The 21,184-nt window shown below is 48.2% G+C and overlaps 1 protein-coding gene across 3 annotated transcripts in view; it reads right to left on the bottom strand.

Annotated features, from left to right (window-relative positions):
* The window catches only part of CHD1 (chromodomain helicase DNA binding protein 1), a 1,172,453-nt gene that overhangs the window by 68,482 nt on the left and 1,082,787 nt on the right, over positions 1-21,184 (bottom strand). For all 3 annotated transcript variants that reach the window (XM_069225994.1, XM_069225985.1, XM_069225977.1), the window contains exon 35: positions 10,274-10,328. In XM_069225994.1, coding sequence (XP_069082095.1) covers positions 10,274-10,328 — 55 coding nt within the window. The remainder of the gene's footprint in view (positions 1-10,273; positions 10,329-21,184) is intronic.

Consider the following 21,184-nt stretch of genomic DNA (forward strand, 5'->3'; position numbering starts at 1 on the left):
TTATTACGTATTGTGGCACTGGGTCTTGGAAAGGCCGCCCCTTGTTTAAATTTATGTTGTTCCACCACAGAAGCGAGAGGTAAGTTTGGCGGTCTATTAACACCAGATCTAGAAGGTGACCCTGTGCTTGAGACCACTGTGATGCTAGGCATTGTTGTAAGGGCCTCATGTGCAGTCTTGCGTTTGGGACAATGGCTATGCATGATGACATCATGCCTAGGAGTTGTAATACCATCTTTGCTTGTATCTTTTGTGTTGGATACATGCGTTGTATGATGGTGTTGAAATTTTGAATTCTTTGTGGACTTGGAGTGGCTACTCCTTTTGATGTGTCTATTATGGCTCCCAGGTATTGTTGTACCTTGCGTGGCAGAATTTTGGATTTTGTGAAATTGACGGTGAACCCTAGTTTGAAGAGGGTTTGTATGATATGATTCGTGTGATTTGAGCACTCTATTAACGAATGGGCCTTGATTAGCCAGTCGTCTAGATATGGGAACACATGTATTTGCTGTCTTCTGATGTGTGCAGCGACTACCGCTAGACATTTGGTAAAGACTCTTGGTGCGGTTGTTAATCCGAAAGGCAGTACCTTGAATTGGTAATGTATTCCTTTGAATACAAACCTTAGGTATTTCCTGTGCGATGGGTGTATTGGTATATGGAAATAAGCATCCTTGAGGTCTAAAGTTGCCATGTAGTCGTGCAGCTTTAGCAATGGCAATACTTCTTGTAGTGTGACCATGTGGAAGTGGTCTGATTTGATGAAAGTGTTGACTACTCTGAGGTCTAGGATTGGTCTCAGTGTTTTGTCCTTCTTTGGTATCAGAAAGTACAGTGAGTAAACTCCTGTGTTTATTTGTGTGTTTGGCACTAATTCGATTGCATTCTTTTGCAATAGTGCCTGCACTTCTATCTCTAGGAGATTGGAATGGTGTGTTGTTAAATTTTGTGCTTTTGGTGGTATGTTTGGAGGGAACTGTAGAAATTCTATGCAGTAACCATGTTGGATAATTGCTAGAACCCAAGTGTCTGTAGTGATTTTCTCCCATGCTCTGTAATAATGACCTATTCGTCCCCCCACTGGTGTTGTGTGGAGGGGGTGAGTGACATGTGAGTCACTGTTTAGTAGTAGGGGTTTTGGGGCTTTGGAATCTTCCTCTATTTCTAGGGAATTGCCCTCCTCTATATTGTCCCCGAAAACCTCCTCTATACTGTCCTTGGTAACTGGACGGTGTGGCTTGTGAGGTGCTGGCTTGTGTGCTTTGACCCCGAAACCCCCCTCGAAAGGGCGTTTTACGGAATGAGCTGTAATTCCCTCTGCTCTGCGGGGAGTAGAGTGCGCCCATGGCTTTGGCAGTGTCCGTATCTTTTTTGAGTTTCTCAATTGCTGTGTCCACTTCTGGACCGAACAGTTCTTTTTCATTAAAAGGCATATTGAGAACTGCTTGTTGAATCTCTGGTTTAAATCCAGACGTTCGGAGCCATGCATGCCTTCTGATAGTTATAGATGTATTAATTGTCCGTGCAGCTGTATCTGCAGCGTCCATGGAGGAGCGGATCTGGTTGTTGGAGATGGCCTGTCCCTCCTCAACCAATTGTTTTGCCCTATTTTGGAAGTCTTTGGGCAGATGTTCAATGAGATGTTGCATCTCGTCCCAGTGGGCTCTGTCATAGCGCGCAAGTAGTGCCTGGGAGTTCGCGATGCGCCACTGGTTTGCAGCTTGTGCTGCGACTCTCTTACCAGCTGCATCAAACTTGCGGCTTTCTTTATCTGGGGGTGGTGCATCTCCAGATGTGTGAGAGTTGGCCCTTTTTCTAGCTGCTCCTACAACAACAGAGTCTGGTGGCAGCTGTGTTGTGATGAAAGCCGGGTCCGTAGGAGGCGGCTTATACTTTTTTTCCACCCTTGGTGTGATTGCCCTACTTTTGACCGGGTCCTTAAATATGTCTTTTGCGTGCCGGAGCATACCAGGGAGCATAGGCAGGCTTTGGTAGGAGCTGTGGGTGGAGGAGAGTGTGTTGAACAAGAAATCATCCTCGACCTGTTCTGAGTGGAGGCTTACGTTGTGAAATTGTGCTGCTCTAGCCACCACCTGAGAGTACGCGGTGCTGTCTTCTGGTGGAGATGGTTTTGTAGGGTATGCCTCTGGGCTGTTATCTGACACTGGGGCGTCGTATAGGTCCCATGCGTCCTGGTCTTGGTCACCCTGGCTCATGGTGGTGTGAGCTGGGGAGTGTGATGGCGTTTGTGCTGGTGAAACGTTAATCACGGGCGGAGGAGAGGGTGGTGGTGTAACTCTTTTCACCACTTTTGGTTGTGGTGCTTGTTCCGTCTGGAACTCCAACCTTCTCTTTCTCCTAATGGGGGGAAGGGTGCTTATTTTCCCTGTCCCCTGCTGAATGAAGATACGCTTTTGCGTATGGTCCGCATCAGTTGCTTGTAGCTCTTCCTCAAACCTATGCTTCTGCATTTGTGAGGTTAGCGAGTGCTCTTCTGTATAAGAGCCTGAAGCTGGGTCGCTTGCAGTTTGTTTCGGCATCGAAACTTTGTCTGCGTGTTTTTTCGGCTCCGAGGTGACTTTTTTCCTTTTCGGGGCCGAAACCTCTCGGCGTCGATCTGTTTCGGTGCCGCTGTCTCGGCGTCGAGCCGTGTCCACACCGGCATCTCGGTGTCGAGGCTTGTCTCCAGCACTTTCTCGGTCCCGAGAAGGCTGCGTGCCGGTGTCTCGACCGGAGTCGGACGATCTCGGCACCGTTTGGGCCTTTTTCGGTGCCGACGGTCGGTCACCGATTTTATGGGTTGAGCCATGGCCTGGTGGCAGTGGCGTCCCCTGGGCCTTGTAAATGTTTCTTTGTGTGGTTTTCGACGTCTTACTCACGGTTTGTGTATCGTCGAATCCTTCGGAGTCTGAGTCTTGGATCGAGAAGGTACCTTCCTCTTCCTGTTCCTCGAACTCCCGTCGGGCTGTCGGTGCGGACGCCATTTGAAGTCTTCTGGCTCGACGGTCTCGGAGTGTTTTTCGGGACCGGAACGCACGACAGGCCTCGCAGGTGTCTTCGCTGTGCTCAGGTGACAGGCACAGGTTGCAGACCAAGTGTTGGTCTGTGTAGGGGTATTTATTGTGGCATTTGGGGCAGAAACGGAAAGGGGTCCGTTCCATCGGCGTTCCTCAGCACGCGGTCGGGCCGACCAGGCCCCGACGGAGGATCGAAAAACTACCCCGAAGGGCACCGGAGCTCTTCGATCTTCGATGCGGTGTTGAATGTAAGTACGCCGATCCCGAACGCAACAATACCGACGAAAATCTTCCGAAATTAACTATTTTTTCTGTTCCGAAACTCGGAGCGACAGGAACACGTCCGAACCCGATGGCGGAAAAAAAAACAATCGAAGATGGAGTCGACGCCCATGCGCAATGGAGACAAAAGGAGGAGTCACTCGGTCCCGTGACTCGAAAGACTTCTTCGAAGAAAAACAACTTGTAACACTCCGGCCCAACACCAGATGGCGAGCTATTGCAGAACATGCGTATCTACAGCGACAGATGCCATCGAACATAAGCATCCTGTAAGTCCAGCGCTACCATCCAGTCTCCTTGATCAAGAGCAGACAAGACCTGAGCCAGAGTGAGCATCATGAATTTCTCCTTTCTGAGGAAGAGACTGATGTCTTGCAAATCTACAATAGGGTGAAGATTCTTGTTCTTTTTGAGAATCAGAAAGTAGCAGGAATAACAACCACTGCCTTCTTCTGACATCGGGACCCTTTTCTATAGCTCCTTTGGCCAAGAGAGCTGTAATTTCCTCACGGAGCGAAACTAAATGATCCTCAATCAGCCGTTCTTTCAATGGAGGGGTAGAGGGAGGGAATAGCCCTTCTGTATGATTTGCAAGACCCTCTTGTCCGATGTTATGGATCGCCGGTGAGGGAGATAAAATTGAATCCTCTTTCCAACTTGACGCATGTGGTCTTGCAGAATCACACTAGGAGGACTTGGGTGCTGTGGAGGAGGGGGGCTGGGTGGTGGTTGACCTCTGGCCAGACCCTCTGGGCCTGAAGGTACCACAACTTCATCCCTGTACTGAATGTTGACCTGACGGCAGAGGGTGGCTGGTCTGTTGGTGACGCAGTACCGTGCCCGTTGCGAAGCTCTGAAAGGGACGAAATGCAGACTGTTGGTGAGGGGTCGCTGAGAGGCCCAAGGACCTGGCTGTAGCACAAGAATCCATGAAACGCTCCAGCACCTACTCTGCCTTCTGACCAAAAAGGCGAGACCCATCGAACGGCATGTCCATAAGGTTTGACTGGACACCCCCTGAAAAGCCAGAAGTACGAAGCCAGACGTGGCGACGAAGTGCCACCGTCAATGAAATCGATCTGCCCAGTGGTTGTGTCCAAACCACACCTAATTGTAAACTTGGCTGCATCTCTCCCATCCTTGACTGCTTGTGAGAGTATGTCCCATACGACCTCCGGGACCGGAGGCAGCACCTGCACCACCATATCCCATAAAGTATGGGAAAAATAGGCATAGGCATGGAATGTTTACAGACCTCGATGCCAGGCTGGAGGAAGAAAACATCTTCTTCCGAAGTTGGTCCAGCCTCTTGGATTCCCTATCCGGGGGAGCGGAAGGGAAGGCACAATGGGAAGTTGAGGCTTGGACCACCAAGCTCTCCGTGTTGGTATGTTGGGTGAGGAAGCTAGGATCATTTGGAGCTGGGTGATGGAGGTGGCCAACTGTCCTATTTACAGGAGTCCCTGTACTGGGTCTGGACCCTGTCCCCAGCAGGACATCAGTGAAGGCTTCGTTAAAAGGTAACATCAGTTCTAACCCCCGGCTGGAGCACCTACATCAGGAGGTTAGTCCTGACTGGCAGCGTAGGCAGATCTAGATCCAAGACCTCAGCTGTCCTATGCACCACCATAGCATAAGACGCTCCCTGGTCCATAGCCATGGTAGGAGGTGAGAGCATGCCAGCATCTGGAGAGGTGTCCAGTCCACTGGCTTCTACTAACTCCTCCTACCATTCCATTGTTCCAATCCATACTCAAGAGGGTCCTGAGACCCCTCCCATTCCTCACCTATGCTTTGTTGATCATAATAAGAATCAGGCAATGATTTGGCCCCTGGTGGAGTCATCAGTGTCGGAATGAGGATGGGGCTTGCACCACCGGTGGGTGTCGGTGGCGTGGAGAGCATTGACGTCGGGAACGACGCCGGAGAAGGCCGACTGTGTGGACTCAACATCGTTCCAGATCCGTTATCAGATCCAAGAGACTAGACTGGCACAGAGACGAGGGAGCTGGCATGGAACCTGTTGGGGTCTCTGCCAACCCCGCTGGGCCCAAAAGCGCACCAGCGTAGACAGCCCGCTCGAATATGAGAGAGATGGCCTCGTAAAACTCCTTGAGTTGAGCGGGGATCAAGTCTCAAAGTTGGCCTTGGCTCCGCAGAACTGTGCTCGGAATGTCGATGTTCCCGATTCTCCTTGTCAGCCGACGGGCATGGTGAAGTCGAAGTTCGCTTGGACTTCTTCTTCTTGTGCCTCTTCCCCGAGTGCCCGGAGGATCTCGAGTCAGAAGAAGAGGACTTGAGGCTCCTGGAGCAGTACCGCGACCTCCTCCTCGACTGGGACCGTGACCTCCGATGAGTCGGACCGACCGAGGTCGACTGTCAGGCCGTCATGAGCTTCAGGGACCGCTTCCTCAAATGTTTTGGAGAAATGGCCCGGCAGTCAGAACACGACTTTGAGTCGTGGTCTCCGTCCAGACAAGAGAGACATACCTTATAGGGGTCTGTCACGGACACAGCACAAAGGCAGGCACCGCACGGCTTGAACCCCGTCTTCCTAGATGACATCCTACACAGACTACCAAAACATTTATGACAAAAAGGTTGAAAAAGGCCTGTCAAAAATGACAGAGGGTAGGTCGTGCACTCTGGGGGTCCCATAGAAGACCCCTCAGTATTGTTCCTACCAGTTTTTCACGGTTTGCAGGCAGACAGGTTTCTGCCCTCCTGCTGCTCGACCAGCTCAAGCAGGCGAAGGCAGAACAAAGGATTTCCCGTGGGAGAGGGAGGTAACACCCTCTCCTTTGGTAATAGGTATTACAGGATAGGGAGGGGAAGGCTCCCAAAGCCACCGGTTTGCTTTGAAGGGCACATTGGATGCCCTCCTTGCATAATCCGGAGTGCACCAGTCCAGGGACCCCTGTTCCTTGCTCTGGTAGGAAACTGGACAAAGGGAGGTCACCCCTCCACTGTCCATCACTACCCCAAGGGTGGTTCCCAGAGCTCCTCCAGGTGGCCACTTGATTGTCATCTTGAAACCAAGAAGTGCAGAGGCCTCTGGGAACATTTGAGTGGCCAGGTCAGGCAGGTGATGTCACAGCCCCCTTCTGATAGGTGGTCACCTTAGTGACCAAACCCTTTTAAGGGCTATTTAGAGATGCCCTTGAGGGTGGGTCCCCAGATTGGATGTGCAAGATTCCATCAGGACTCCTCTACACCATTTACTTCATCTTCTGGCCACTGGAACTGCAGCTGGGCTCTTCAGGAAAAGACAATCTGCAACTTCAGTGACGATTCCACTTTGCAACATTGTTTCTCTGGCTCCATCCAGCATTTGCAACATTTTCCCGGCTGTGCATTCTCTGAAATCGGTGAGGCTTCAGTCTGCACTGAGAAGCAAGAAGTAATCTCCCTTGGAGTGAAGGAGTCACTCCCCTGCAACCGCAAGCAACAAAGACAACGGCGACTGGTGCTGGGATCTTCTGCCATCCGGCTCCTGGAAGAATGTCCAACACAGGTGGTGGGTCTAAGTGGTCTCCTTGGTCCTCTCTAACGTCTGTTGAATTTGGGAGACGGTGAGCCCTTGCCTCTACTTGCAGAACAGTATCGCTGTGCACCGCGACTCTTGCAACAACCAAGGCTTGTTGACTTTTGCTCCAAGGGATCTTCAGGCTCCAAGTAGCCCCCACCTCCAGCACTTCTTCCTTGTAAGGGCAGTCTCTCCTCTCCTGCTCCAGTGACGTGGGACTCCTCACCAGGTGTGCTGACTGGGCATCACTGCAACTTACTGTGCCTGCTGCCGGTGGGTTGCCTGTGGGGGCTGCGACTACTTCTGCTGGCTTGCCCGACTGCTGATGGTCAGCCTGGACTCCCCCTCCTCTTCATCCCAGCAAATCTTCCTTTGCTCCAACTTGCATATTCCAAGGCCGGTTGGTGGTTCTCCTGACCACTGACCATTTGCACTGGCGTGAAACATCCTCCTGGGCTCCACAGCTGATCTTCACCTTCCCTTGTTGACCCGGGTCTTCATCCACAGAAGGGTGGGTAGAGGCTCCCACCCAGCCTGAACACTACTGCATGGACTGGACTCTGCCCCCTTCCTTTCTAAGTCCTCTTCTTTGGGAATCCACCATTGGATTCCACTGGACTGGTCCTGCAAACTTTCTTTTCCAAGTCCCCTTGTTAGTCTTTGGGAATAGCAGGTAACTTACCTCTGCTCTCCTTGTCGTTGGGGGCCACCTAGGTACTCACCTTTTGGGGTATCGAGTTCTCCCAGCTCCCCTCTAACTACTCTACATCCTTGGTTGGGAGACCTCACTTCGCATTCCACTATTTTAGTATATGGTTTGACCCTCCCCTAAGGTCCTAGTTATTTTTTACTATTCCTTGCCAATGCTTGTTGTTTCTTATGCTAATTCCCAACTATTACTGTGTGTGTGTGTGTATCTCTCTCTCTCTCTCTCTCTCTCTCTCTCTCTCTCTTTCTCCCTTCTCTCTCTCTCTCTATATATATATATTTAGTGTGAACTTACCTCAAATTGGGGGGACACCATATAAGTAATCGAGTTCAGTGCTACTGTTAATAAAGTACCTTTATTTGTGTAGCACTGTGTGGCTCCTTTCAGGTGTGATAAGTTGATGTGTGACTGCTGTGGTATTGCAAGTGCTTTACACTCCTCCTAGATAAGTCTTGGCTGCCCCCCACAGCTACCACTAGAGAGCCCTGGCTTCCTAGACACTGTCTTAATTCACTAATAGGGGTTGCCTGGACCTGGTATAAGGTGAAAACACCATAGGTGTCCACCACACACCAGACCAGCTTCCTACACCCACAAGTCCTGCAAACTCTGTGCAACACTTCTCTGCATTTGTCAAGGTTTGTTGCCAGCCCTGCTGACCCCTCTGCAATTTCATGACTGGAGTAGGACAACTCGTGGACGATGCCTGGGATCCTCCTGCATCACCTGGACTCCACAGCTGCACTTCCTATTCCACCTCAGGAAGCATCACTGAGAAGGGTGGGCATTTCCCTCCTGGACCGCCTGGGGACCTCCGGGTGGTCTGGACTCTGTCCACTCTTTCCATAGGTACTTTTCTTTTAGAATCCATGCCTGGGTTCTACAGACCTGGTCTATGGGTCGCGACAGCAGCCAAACAACCGAGATCCCCATTGACTTCAGCGGAAGGTTTTGACACAACTTTACCCCTATGCACCTGGGCTCTCTGGTGTAGGTACTCCACTGTTCTGGGTATCCATGGGTGGAGGTATTATCCAACTCTCTTGTCTCAACAGCTTTCCTCTGGGTCTTCTGGGAAGGGTTCAGAAACACGAAATCTTCAACCGCGAGTTCCACATGTTAGCAGAAGGACACTGACCCGAGATTTCTACTCTGCATATGGGTCCCTGGGGAATCCTACCTGCTTACCTTTGGGGCTTTAGTACTTCCTCAGTCCTAAGGGTCCTTGGGTGGTAATGTGGGATGGGAGTGAGTTTCACATTCCACTTTTTGAGTATATGGTTTGGATTCCTCGCCCCCCTTTTAGGAACCCATGTTATTTTATGCCTTTACTTCCCTGTTGCTAAGTATATTTTTGTATGACCATATCTCTGATGCCCTAAGGTAACAATAACTCACGCCCTCACCATGCACTGCTAATTAACCCACAAATTACAGCCCTCATGACATCTTTGATAACATCATTGATAATATCAATATAATATTTGCAGTTAAAATTTTGATGAAAAAACTGTATGGCAAGGGTGCAAGTTATAGTTACCTTAGGGCACAAGTTATAGTTACTTGGGGTGACTAATTATAACTGGTAAATTTTTATGGTTTTGTTTGTTTAAAATGTGAGCCTAACTTTAACCTTTGGTATTTTAAGTGAATTTTTATGTTTATATATTTAAAAAAAACTATCTATTTGCAAACTATAACGGTCCCTGTAACCTAGCTTGTGGTGTGTTTGTCAATGTTAACACAAAGATTTATTGAGAGAAAACCACAATTGATATTTCTCTACTATATATTTCTTCGGCAACACAGTGCCTGCAAAGAGGCGACACCACGGATTTCCTTATTGACAAGGAACATTTTGTAAACTCTCTTAACAGTTTATATGAATAGAATTAAATGACGTTCTCAAGTCACAATATTGTCCAATGTTTAAAAACTTTCTAGTTTGCTAGTGCAGTGGTTCCCAACCTTTTGATTTATGTGGACCCCCACTTTATCATTACTGGAACCCAGGTACTCCCACTGAATCAGTACAGGAATCCGGGGACCACCCACTCCCCCCAACCAAGTAATTACTGAAAGCTGGGAACCTAATCTGTTTATATTATTTAATTTTCCAAGCAATCACGGACCCCCTGAGGAGGCTTCGCGGACCCCCAGTGGTCCCAGGACCACAGGTTGGGAAACACTGTGCTGGTGCATATGCCTGCCATTTTAATCAACTACAATCTACAATAAATACAAATAATTACATTCCTCAGTCTCTGAAGCGGTGGTTTTCTAATGAAGATAAAGGTACATTTAAATAATTTACATTTAAAAAAGAAAATATAAACTTTTGGTGGATGCCACAGCCAATCAAAAAACTATAGATAATCTTTCCCTTAATTTGTATAATTGATTTCATGTACACTTGCCCTTTCACATAATTCAGCAGGAATAAGCAGAAAACTGAAGATAGGATCACAAATTACATATGGAAAAAGGTAAACAAAACTCATGTGGTTCCTTGTGGAATATGGTGCTTTATAAAAGCTTCTTAAGCTAAACTATTAATGGCAGGATAAAAGAATGAGAAACAAAACAAAGCAATGCAATTCTGCTACACATATATAGAAGTAACTACTGAATGTTTTACTGGAGAATAAAAATATAGGTTTAAAATCTGTACCGTCACAATTAAACGTTATAGATGTATAATAATTCATAATGAGAACTTGCAAACAATGTTGTTACCTGGATTTCGGACGACATGGCCACTCATATTATTGCCAATGTTCTGATCACCATGCTGTTAATAAAAAATAATATTTGATATTTCTCTACTACACATTTCGTTAGCAACACAGTGACTGCAAAGAAGTGACATCATTGATATCCTTAATGCAAGGAACATTTTGTAAGCTCTCTTAACAATTTATATGAATAGGACCCAGTCTTGCTGTAGATAACTTATCTGAAGAAATTTCTCTAGGCATCAGAGTTATCTGGAGATTCTTAAAGTAGTGACAAATAAGTTACTTGCCTTAGTAAGACCTAATCTGGTAGATACTTTATCAAACCACACACTCCTTACCTTACAATGTTCCCTGGTTGTCAGACTGGCTCCAGGAAATCTTGAGCAGTATGTCTGTGCACTGGTAGGTGGTGCTGATCGCTTTGCATTGGTGTCATCCATGCCGTATGTGACATAGGTACCACCTCATATTCCTTACGTAACTTTTTCCACCCAAGAGGCACAAAGACAAATCAGAAAGCAGATTTTACTAGTGTGTAGTGTAGGAAGTTGGCTCTGTATATACTATCTCAAAGTGAGAGATAGTGTGCACAGAGTCCAAGGGTTCCCCTTAGAGGTTGATAGTGGCAACATTAGATAATACCAATGCTCTATTTTGTGGTAGTGTGGTCGAGCAGTAGGCTTATCAGAGGGTAGTGTTAATCATTTGTTATACACACACAGGCAATAAATGAGGAACACACACTCAAAGACGTAACTCCAGGCCAATAGGTTTTTATATAGAAAAATATATTTTCTTAATTTATTTTAGAAACACACGATTCAATATTTTAGGAAAGTACATAAAATGCAAGGTACTTCACACAGGTAAGTATAGAACTTTGATTTAAAACAGTACTACACACAGTTTTAGTTAAAATGGCAAATAGCTATTTTAAAAGTGGACACTGAAAAAAATCAACAGTTGCTGGGGGAGGTAAGTTTTGGTTAGTTTTGCAGGTAAGTAAAGCACTTACACAGTCAATCTCCTGGGCATAGGCAGCCCACTGTTGGGGGTTCAAGGCAACCCCAAAGCCACAGCACCAGTAACACAGGGCCGGTCAAGTGCAGAGGTCAAAGGAGGGCCCAAAACATATAGGCACCTATGGAGAACAGGGGTGCTCTGGTTCCAGTCTGCTAGCAGGTAAGTATCTACGTCTTTGGGGAGCAGACCAGGGGGGTTTTGTAGAGCACTTGGATTTGGGTGGGGGGGACAAGGTGACCACACAAGCACACAAAACACACCCTCAGCTGTACAAGGGCGGACGGGTGCAGTGTGCAAAGTAGGCATCGGGTTTGTTATTGAAAACACTCGGGGGTCACTCTGGCGATGCAGGCAGGGCACAGAGGGGCTTCTCAGGCCACCCACCGACTGGGCTAGGATTAGGGCCGCCTGCTGGTCACTCCTGCACTGGTAGGTGGTTCCTCTCACTCCTGGGGGCTGCGGGTGCAGTGCTTGGTCCAGGCGTCGGGTTCCTTTGTTACCAGGCTGTCGCGGTCAGGGGGAGCCTCTGGCTCCTCTATGCAGGCGTCGCCGTGGCAGTGCAGGGAGTTCGACTCAGGGTGTCCACGTCGTCAGAGTCGCCTGGGTGTCCTCCCTGCAGTGTTGGTTTTTCCAAACTCGAGCCGGGGGCGTCATGTGCAGAGTGTGAAGACTCACGCTTCTGGCGAGAACTGAGAGTCTCTTTAAAGTTGTTTCTTTGTTGCAAGTTTGTTGCTGTTCCTGAACAGTGTCGCTGTTCTCAGGAGGTTCTTGGTCTTTTGGGTGCAGGGCAGTCTTCTGAGTCCTCAGAGGTCGCTGGTCCCACTGGATGCGTCGCTGTGCAGGTTCTTTGAGTCTGGAAAGAGGCTTGTAGGGCTGGGGCCAAGTCAGTTGTCGTCTCCGACGTCACTGCGGGCTTTCCGGTCAGCAGTCCTTCTTGTTGTAGGTTGCAGGAATCTGATAATCTGGATTCAGGGTCGCCCCTAAATACTCACTTTAGGGGGGTGTTTAGGTCTGGGGGCAGAAGCCAATGGCTACTGTCCCTGAGGATGGCTACACCCGCTTTGTGTCTCCTCCTTGAGGGGAGGAGGGCACATACCTATTCCTATTGGGATAATCCTACAAAACAAAGATGGAAGATTTCTTAAGGCAGGGGTCACCTCAGCTCAGGACACCTTAGGGGCTGTCCTGACTGGTAGGTGACTCCTTGTTTTTCTCATTATCTCCTCCGGACTTGCCGCCAAAAGTGGGGTCTGTGTCCTGGTGCGGGCTTCTCCACTAGCTGGAGTGCCTGGGGCATTGTAACACGAAGCCTGAGCCTTTGAGGCTCACTGCTAGGTGTTACAGTTCCTTCAGGGGGAAGTGTGAAGCACCTCCACCCAGTGCAGGCTTTGTTTCTGGCCTCAGAGAGCACAAAGGCTCTTACCCCAATTCGTCTGAAGGATTGGGTAAAATACACGGGGCATCTCTAAGATGCCCTCTGTGTGCATTTTTTTTTTTTATAAATCCAGCATTGGCATCAGTATTCAGTGTTTTTGACAAACTCCCAGACCTTATACTTAATATGGCCACACTGCACTTACAATATCTAAGAATGGACTTAAGACACTGTAGGGCAGAGGTCTTCAAACTGGGGGGCGAGCCCCCGTAAGGGGGGCCTGAAGTGATCCCAAGGGGGGCACCAGGCTCTGGCCAAAAGAAGCATTATACAGATAAAAAGGCTTTGTTTTAAGCAGAATGTTATTGCATTTTTAAAAAGGTACCAGTATTTAACTGCAATGTTTACTTAGTTCTAGACATATTTAAACATTGTCATCTTTATAAAATAATTGTGAAAACTTCTGATGGGGGCCCAATAATTTTTATTTTTCAACTGGGGTGGGGGTGCAGCATTAAAACATTTGGAGATCACTGCTGTAGGGGCATATTGCGCATGCAGCTATGCCCTCACCTGTGGTATAGTGCACCATGCCTTAGGACTGTAAGGCCTGCTAGAGGGGTGACTTACCTATGCCACAGGCAGTGTTCTGTGGGCATGGCACCCTGAGGGGGATGCCATGTCGACTTTGCCCTTTTCTCCCCACCACACACACAATCTGCAATGGCGGTGTGCATGTGTTAGGTGAGGGGTTCCTTAGGGAAGCACAACACATGCTGCATCCCTTAGGGACCTTCCCTGGACACATGGCCCTTGGTACCAATGGTACCTTTTACAAGGGACTTATCTGTGTGCCAGGGGTGTGCCAATTGTAGAAACAATGGTACATTTTAGTGAAAGAACACTGGTGCTGGGGCCTGATTAGCAGGGTCCCAGCACACTTCTTAGTCAAGTCAGCATCAATGTCAGGCAAAAAGTGGGTGGTAACTGCAACAGGGAGCCATTTTCCTACATGTAACTACTAAGGGCCTACAGGGACCTACAAGTAGGTTGGGATGGTAAGTAAGCAACCAGTCGCTAGACAAAGTCTCTATCAGCTAAGGTGTTACCGAAGGCAAGGCATTACTAATCTGATAGACTTCTAGTTGCAGATACCTTACCTTAGAACTGATGCCAAAGACCCAGAGGGGTCCCATGTTTGGTGAACGGTGAAAGCAGACCCAGGTTGCAGCCTGGCTGATATCCAAGGCAGGGATTCTGAGGACTAAGCAAGCTAATTAAGTGGTCGCAGTTTTGTCCCTGCTGGAATAAGCCAGCAAGCCCTCAGGGGGGTTCCTTTTGCGAACGCATATCAGATCTTAATGTAAAGTACAGTCCATCTGAAGGTGGTCTGTTTCAGCACTGCTTTTCACCTCTTCGCTCCAATGAACCCAACAAAGAGCTGATCCTCCACCTGATGCTCTTTGGTGCGACTGATGTAGATTGACAACACTTTTTTGGGGTTCCAAGCGGTGGATTTTGTCCTTCTTCGTAGCAGAGAGGCAGAGAAAAGAAGGTAAGCAGAGTGATGCTTTGACCGATATGGAACGGTGCCACCATCTTTGACAAAAAAAGGCAGGGGTAAGATGAACCAATCTGTCTTGGTAACAGTACGGAGGGTTACCTAAAAGCTGACCCTCATGGCCAATGTGATTGTCACCAGGAAGACTGTCTTTATCATCAGGAGTCTTAGGGGTGGAACTATGCATGGGTTTCAAAAGGTGAACACATTAAGAAAATTAGAAGCTAAGTAAGGTCTCATTGAAGCATAACAAAAGGTTTGGGTTGAAAACACATGTTGGAGGCCCTTTAGAAAGTGTATTACAAGGGAGTTGAACGGGGAAGGTTGATCTAAGCCACTGCAAGAAAGCGGAGATGGCTGAAAAATACCCCTTAACTGTGCCCAGCCCAAGGCCTTGCTAAAGACAAAACAAACAATAACACTTCGGACAAGGGTGAGGATAGAGGGTCAACATGTTTGTGTCAGTGCACCAAGCCACAAAATTGTCCCAAGGGCAGCATATATGGTCTTTATGGAGGGAAGCCTGGCTGTCAAGATGACCTCACAGACTTCAGGAGGAAGATCGAAAACAGTCACTGCTCGATCTCCAAGCATGAAGGCAGAGCGTGCGCAGGTTCGGATGCAGAACACTGCCCTGGTGGTGCAATATGAGATCCTCCCGAAGGGGCAGCCTGATGGGAGGACCGCTGCTCATGTTCCAGAGTTCAGAATACCATACTCTCTGTGTCCAATGCGGAGCCACAAGGATGTCTTAGGCCCGGTCTGTCCTGATGATCTTCAGAACTATGGGCATGAGTGGTAGCGGTAGGAAGGTGTACAGGAGCCCTGAGCCCCACTCAACAGAAAATGCTTCTCCGAGTGACAGCTGTCTTGGAAACTTCAACGTACAGAATTGCTGACTTTGCGCTCTCTCAGCGATGGTGAACAGTTTAAACCAAGGTTCTCTCCATTAGTGGAGAACTTTCACTAACTCCGGATGCAGACGCATTTGTGACTGGGTGGCATCAATGGCTGAGCTTGTCCGACCAGGTGTTCCGAAAACCCCGCCAGGTGTTGCACAACCAAGAAAATGTATTAAAGTTCCAGTCATGTCCAGAGATGCCAGACCTCCTGGCACGTGGTCTCTAACCCCACCCCGTTTGCTGCGGTACCACACAGTGGCATATGGTGGTGACGGTAAACACCTGAACCAGCCTTCCCTTTATTGATGAGAAAAAGGCCTTTAATGCCAAACAAATCACTCAACTCCAACAAGATGGAGCTGAGTCTCTGCTGCAGAGTAGAGTGGTCTGATCTCCACCTCTCCCAGATGGCCGCCACAACTCAGGAGTGACCCATTTGTCACCACTGTGAGATCTGGGTGGAGAAAGGAGAGGTGTCTGCCACTGATCCAATCAGTTTCTTAGCTACCACTGCAGGTATTTTGCAGTTCTCTCTGCTATCTGGACCAGGTCACAGAGGTTCCCCTGATGCTGTGCCCTCTGGGACTTTAGGTCCCACTGCACAGACCACACATGCCAGCAGGCATGTTGTACCAGCAGGATGCAGGAGACTTATCTTTAATAACGCCTTAACAGGTAGAGACTATCAAGCCACAGATTTCTTATCCTAGAATCATTCCTAGGCATCAGACTGGATCTGGAAATGTTTTTGTGAGCAGTACCCCCTGTGCGCTGTTGTCTCTGCCGCACGAGAGACAGGCGGTGTTCCATATAGGCATGCTGACATCAATTTCTTTTAGTGGCTTTCCACATCGGAAGTGCAGAGTCACGAAGAACACTGACCACTGGTGTGGAAAAACTAGGGCCCTGTAAGGGGGAAACCCTGCCCCTAGAAATCAGTTCACAGAACGGGGAGGATGGGATGGTCGGTAAGGAATCAGTGGCTAGATGAGTCTCTTCCAGATAATGCGTTACCGAAGGCAAGGAACAAGTTCATCTGATATAGACTTCTACATGCAAATTTCTCACCTTAAAATAGATACCCAAGCAATACTACCCCCGCAGCTAGGTTTGCGGACCAATTTCACACAAGAAAGCCCTGCAGGACCGAATGGGCAAAGTGCATCCAGACAGACCCGACTGTCCAGACAGTAGGGCTTTGTGAACAGGTGGCAAGAAGCCTACTCTTCTGCCTGACAGATGTCAAGGACCGGAACTCCGCATACTAATGCAGTGGTTGCAGCTTTAGCTCTGGTGGAGCTAGCACGCAAGCCCTCAGGGGGTTGCTTCTTTGCCAATGCGCAGCAGATTTTAATGCAGAGCACAATCCATCTGGAGAAGGTTAACTTCGGCACGTCCCGTCTTTTCTTCGCTCAGCAATACCTGACAAAGAGTTGGTCATCCCCCCCGGAACTCTCGTGTGCAATCAAGGTGTATGTCCTGATGTTCCAGCCATCTCCAGAGGCACACAGCCTCTTGTCAAAGGACCCACATCCTCACCCCACCCTGTTTGTTGCGATACCACATGACAGTAGTGTTGTCTGTTAACAGTTGCAGTAGCCTTCCCTTGATTGAGAGTAGAAAGGCTTTCAATGCCAATCAGATCGCCTGGAGCTCCAACAGGTTGATGTGAAGTCCGTATTCCGCTAGAGACCAAAGTCCTCTGATCTCCACCTCTCCCAGGTGGCCGCCCCATCCCAGGATGGATGCATCTGTCACTACTGTCATATCTGGTTGGGGAAGAGAGAGAGGTCTGCCACTGACCCAATCGAGGTTTGTTAGCCACCACTGCAGATCTTTTGCTGTTCCCTCCTGAGATGTGGATCATGTCGAGATTCCCTGATGCTGAGCCCACTGGAACTTCAGGTTCCAATGCAGAGCCGTCCTATGCCGGACGGCATGTGTCACAAGAAAGATGCAGGAGGCCATGAGGCTCAGCAGCCTCAGAGTCAGTCTCACTGAATTCCAGGATAGAGGCGGAAACATTGGTATCATAGATTGAGCATCTTTGGCTTGCCACTCTGATAATTAAGCAAAGAAACTGCACCTTGTCCAGTACAACTCCAATGAAAGGGAGCATCTGAGAGGGAGTCAGGTGTGACTTTAGCACGTTGATAGTGAACCCCAGCAAATGCAGACAGTCTCCCATAGCCTGGAGGTGGGAGAAGAAAGCCTGTGGTGAGCCAGCCTTCAACAGCCAGTTGTCGAAGTAGGGGAAGAATGGAACCCTGAACTCTGCAGATGTGCTGTAAAAAACGCCAACATCTGAGTGAACACCCAAGGGGTGCTGGTAAGGCCAAAGGCGAACACGGCAAACTGATAATGCTCGGCATCCTGCAAGTTAAGCGCTACTATCCAACCTCCAAGGCTGGAAGCAGACAGAACTTGAGCAAATGTGAGCATCCTGAACTTTCCTTCTTTAGAAAGAAATTGAGAGGGCTCAGAGCTAGAATAAGGAGGCAGTCTCTGTCCTTTTTGAGCCCCAGAAAGTAGTAGGAATAGCAACCGCAACCTACTTCTGATGCTGGCACCCTCTCAATGCCTCCTATGACCAAAAGAGCCTGTACTTCCTAACGGAGCAGGGAGAGGTGGTGCTCCGTCAGCTGGTCTAAAGATGGTGGCATTGGTGATGGGATTTCTAAAAAGGGGATGGACTAACAGCATCGAATGAAGCATCATGGAGGTAACCAGCACCGGGTGACAAAGAACTTCGAAGACTGCTCTTGGCACAGCAGTCCTTGCAAGACTTGGAGTCGTGGTCCAGCTCAAGCACCAAAGACACACCAGATAGGGTCTGTCATAGGCATCTGCCTGCGACAGGAGCCATAGGGCATAAGCACACCTCATTTCTTGGGAATATCCGTAGCACAGTTTAGAAAAATGGCTCGACAAAATTTCGAAAAAAGGTACGTCAAAAAATGACTGGAGGTAGCTCTCTCCAGATCTGTGTTTAATTGTGCAGAAAGAAAAGAACTTATGTCAGCGTGTTTCGGTGGCACCTTTATAGGCACAGTGCGTGCCATTTCTAGGTCAGACGCCACCGCTGCCAACCTGAATGACGACACCTACCGATTGGTAGAGGTACTGCTCAAAAACCTTCCAGAGCCAGTCTCATGCCTGGGGATAAAAAGATGGTAGGGAATCTACAGCTAGAAGTCTCTATCAGATAGGTTCAACAAAAGGTTTTAAAAAGCAGTTAAAAATGACTGAAGTAGCTCATCTGGACCTGCGCTGATGCCATGGAAAGAAAAGAACTAATGTCAGTGCTTTGGGGAGGCACTTATATACGTACCACACGTCACATCTGGCAAGGCCAATCCGGACATGATCGGAACCACCTACCGCCATACAGAGGCACTGCTCAAGATTTTCCAGATCCAGTCTTGTGCTTGGAAAATAACCTAAGGTAAGGAATCTGCGGCTAAAATTCTCTATCAGAAGGCCATGTGCAACATTAAATTTTATAGTAGAGCTGTGTAAGTCACTGCTCTTGAAATTAATTTCTACCTCGTAATATCACTGACTGCTCAAGTGATGTGAGTTCCACCCTAATTCTGTGCATCACAGATCTAAGGGGAAGACTAAGTAGTAGAATTATAAAGTTGCCTTTATGGTGACTGCTACTCAGTGAGTAATCTGTTTCCCATTATTACCTAACGGGCACCCTCATGCCAAGTGGGGGGAGCCAAAACTGCTTCTGAAGCTGACATAATAACTTTTCACACTGGCACCACACCTACGCATATTTTCTGGAGTTAGGTTTTCCAGCCTTTTGGACACCAAGGACTTTGGAAATGTGCCAACCTGAGATAGAAAGCCAGGTGGACTGCAACCATCCCCCAATCCACTAAGCATTACTTGAGTGAGATGCCTGCTACAAAACAATCAATCCTATGACTTATCATGAAAAGGCACAACCAAGAACACTATGAAACCAACAATATATTTGTAGATGTATTTAAGTACAAAATCCTATCCTAGTGGGTACAATATGATTCGTAACTATTATAAAAGCAAGTAAAACAATGGCAATGATATCTGTACTGAGTGTGAATAATAACAAATATTGTAACTGTTAGAAACTACCCCTTTTGACATGGTTAGCCCACACTTTTTGTCTAGTTTCTGATGTAGCTTTGACTTAGTGCACTGGGTCCCTGCTGACCAGGTCCCCAGTGCCAGATCTCTTTCCCCAAAACCGCACAGTTGTTTTGCACAATTGGGAAACTATTTAGCTACCATTGTAAGTCCCTAATAAATGGTGCCTCTGGTACCTAGGGCCTGGGATACTAAGGCCTCGGAGGGCTGCAGCACCAGTTGTGCCAAGCCCAGAGACCCCTCACCAAATTCACACAAGTGCTGCCATTGCGGACTGCGTGTGCTGGTGTAGGCTAAATTGAAACCGCCACCTGTCACACACCCCTGTGTGCCGGGTCCCCTATAACTGCATGTGCCAGGTATAAGTCACCCCTAAAGCTGGGTGCATCAAAGCACATGAGGGCATATATGTATGAGCAGATATGTCCCTGCTATGTCTCTGTCGAATCTGAGGCATAGTAAGTGCACAGGGAAGCCATTTTCAATGCATGTGCTGGACACTGGTCATTACAAGTTCTACAGTTACATGATGGCTTCTCTGAACCCTGGGATGATTGGTATCAAACATCTCAGAATACTAAACCCTCACTGACCCCAGTGATGGATTTATTAAAATATGCCCTGTGAAAACCTACCAGCTACTAGCATGTTGGCTGACTGGTCCTGCCTGGTTCGGCCACCACAAAAGCGCTTGTGCCAAACCGGATCCCCAGTTGCCCAGAGACTGAGTCCAGTGTGGTCTCACACATCTTGGACTCTCCTGAGACACCTGCGACCTCTGCACACAGACAGGCTCTCCCACAGGCTTGTGGAGAGAGAAAATTTGACACCTCCTGCAACCACTGCACCCATGACCTCTGACACCAGCTTAGGTGGGTCATCAGTACCAACGACATCCCCCGGCTCCTAAGAGCTTGAGTCCACAATGGGTCCACCCCTTCCAGACTCTCCCACGACACCTGGAGCCTCAGCACACAGGACCCGCTGATCATGAGTGCTCTTGGACGTGAAAACCTGGCATGAAAGACATCCCTACATCCGTCAAAACCTGGGCACAGGAGAAGAGGCCCAAAGGGGCACCTATGTTCCAAGCACCCCAAGTCTACAACCTACCTGTTTGTTGTCCCTGACTGGCCTCCCACCAAGAGCCGGCAGCCTGTGTGTCACAGGGTCAAACTCCCATAGGAAACCATTGGGCACCCAACACCTTACTGAAGCCCTGCACCCAGTCGCCCCAGGGGCCACCCGGTGTGACAAGTTGCTGTGGTTCTGATCAGTGCCCAATACTTACCTTAACTCTATTAGATTGGCTTCGTAAGTCGTTAACCCTGTGTTTTCTAAACAATGTTTTCCTATAGGATAACCTTGAGACAGCTCTGAAAATTGCACTGTCTATTTTTGAAAACTGTAAAGTAGTTATGCTTAAAGATCTACTTACCTGATTTCTTGGGTTTGAAACATACCTAAAAAGGAATATTTTTCGAAATTTGTTTTAGATTTATTCTTTGAGTGTGTGTCTCATTTATTGACTCTGTGAGTACAACAAATGCTTAGCACTACCCTCTGCCTAACTGCTCACCCACACTACCACAAACAGAGCATTAGTTCTATCTACCTTTGCCTCTGCAATATTAATTGCGGATTCACTGGACTTCCTGCACAGTGTACTACGTTTTAGTGCACAACATAGAGAGCCAGCTTCTTACAATAACATTATGTTGTTATGGTGTCATTAGCTTCTACACAACAACATTTCCAATCTCATCCTACTCTCAGCCAACTAAGTTAAACATAGCACCAAAAGTACTCTACTTTGAGTTTCAGAGATGTTTACACCCATATACCTTTTCTGAACAATAGAACTAAAGCTCAGCAAAATAACAGTGTCTGCTACTGTAAACTGCGTCAGCA

This window comes from Pleurodeles waltl, chromosome 1_1 (genome assembly GCF_031143425.1).
Source record: "Pleurodeles waltl isolate 20211129_DDA chromosome 1_1, aPleWal1.hap1.20221129, whole genome shotgun sequence".
In the NCBI taxonomy this organism is placed as follows: Eukaryota; Metazoa; Chordata; class Amphibia; order Caudata; family Salamandridae; genus Pleurodeles; species Pleurodeles waltl.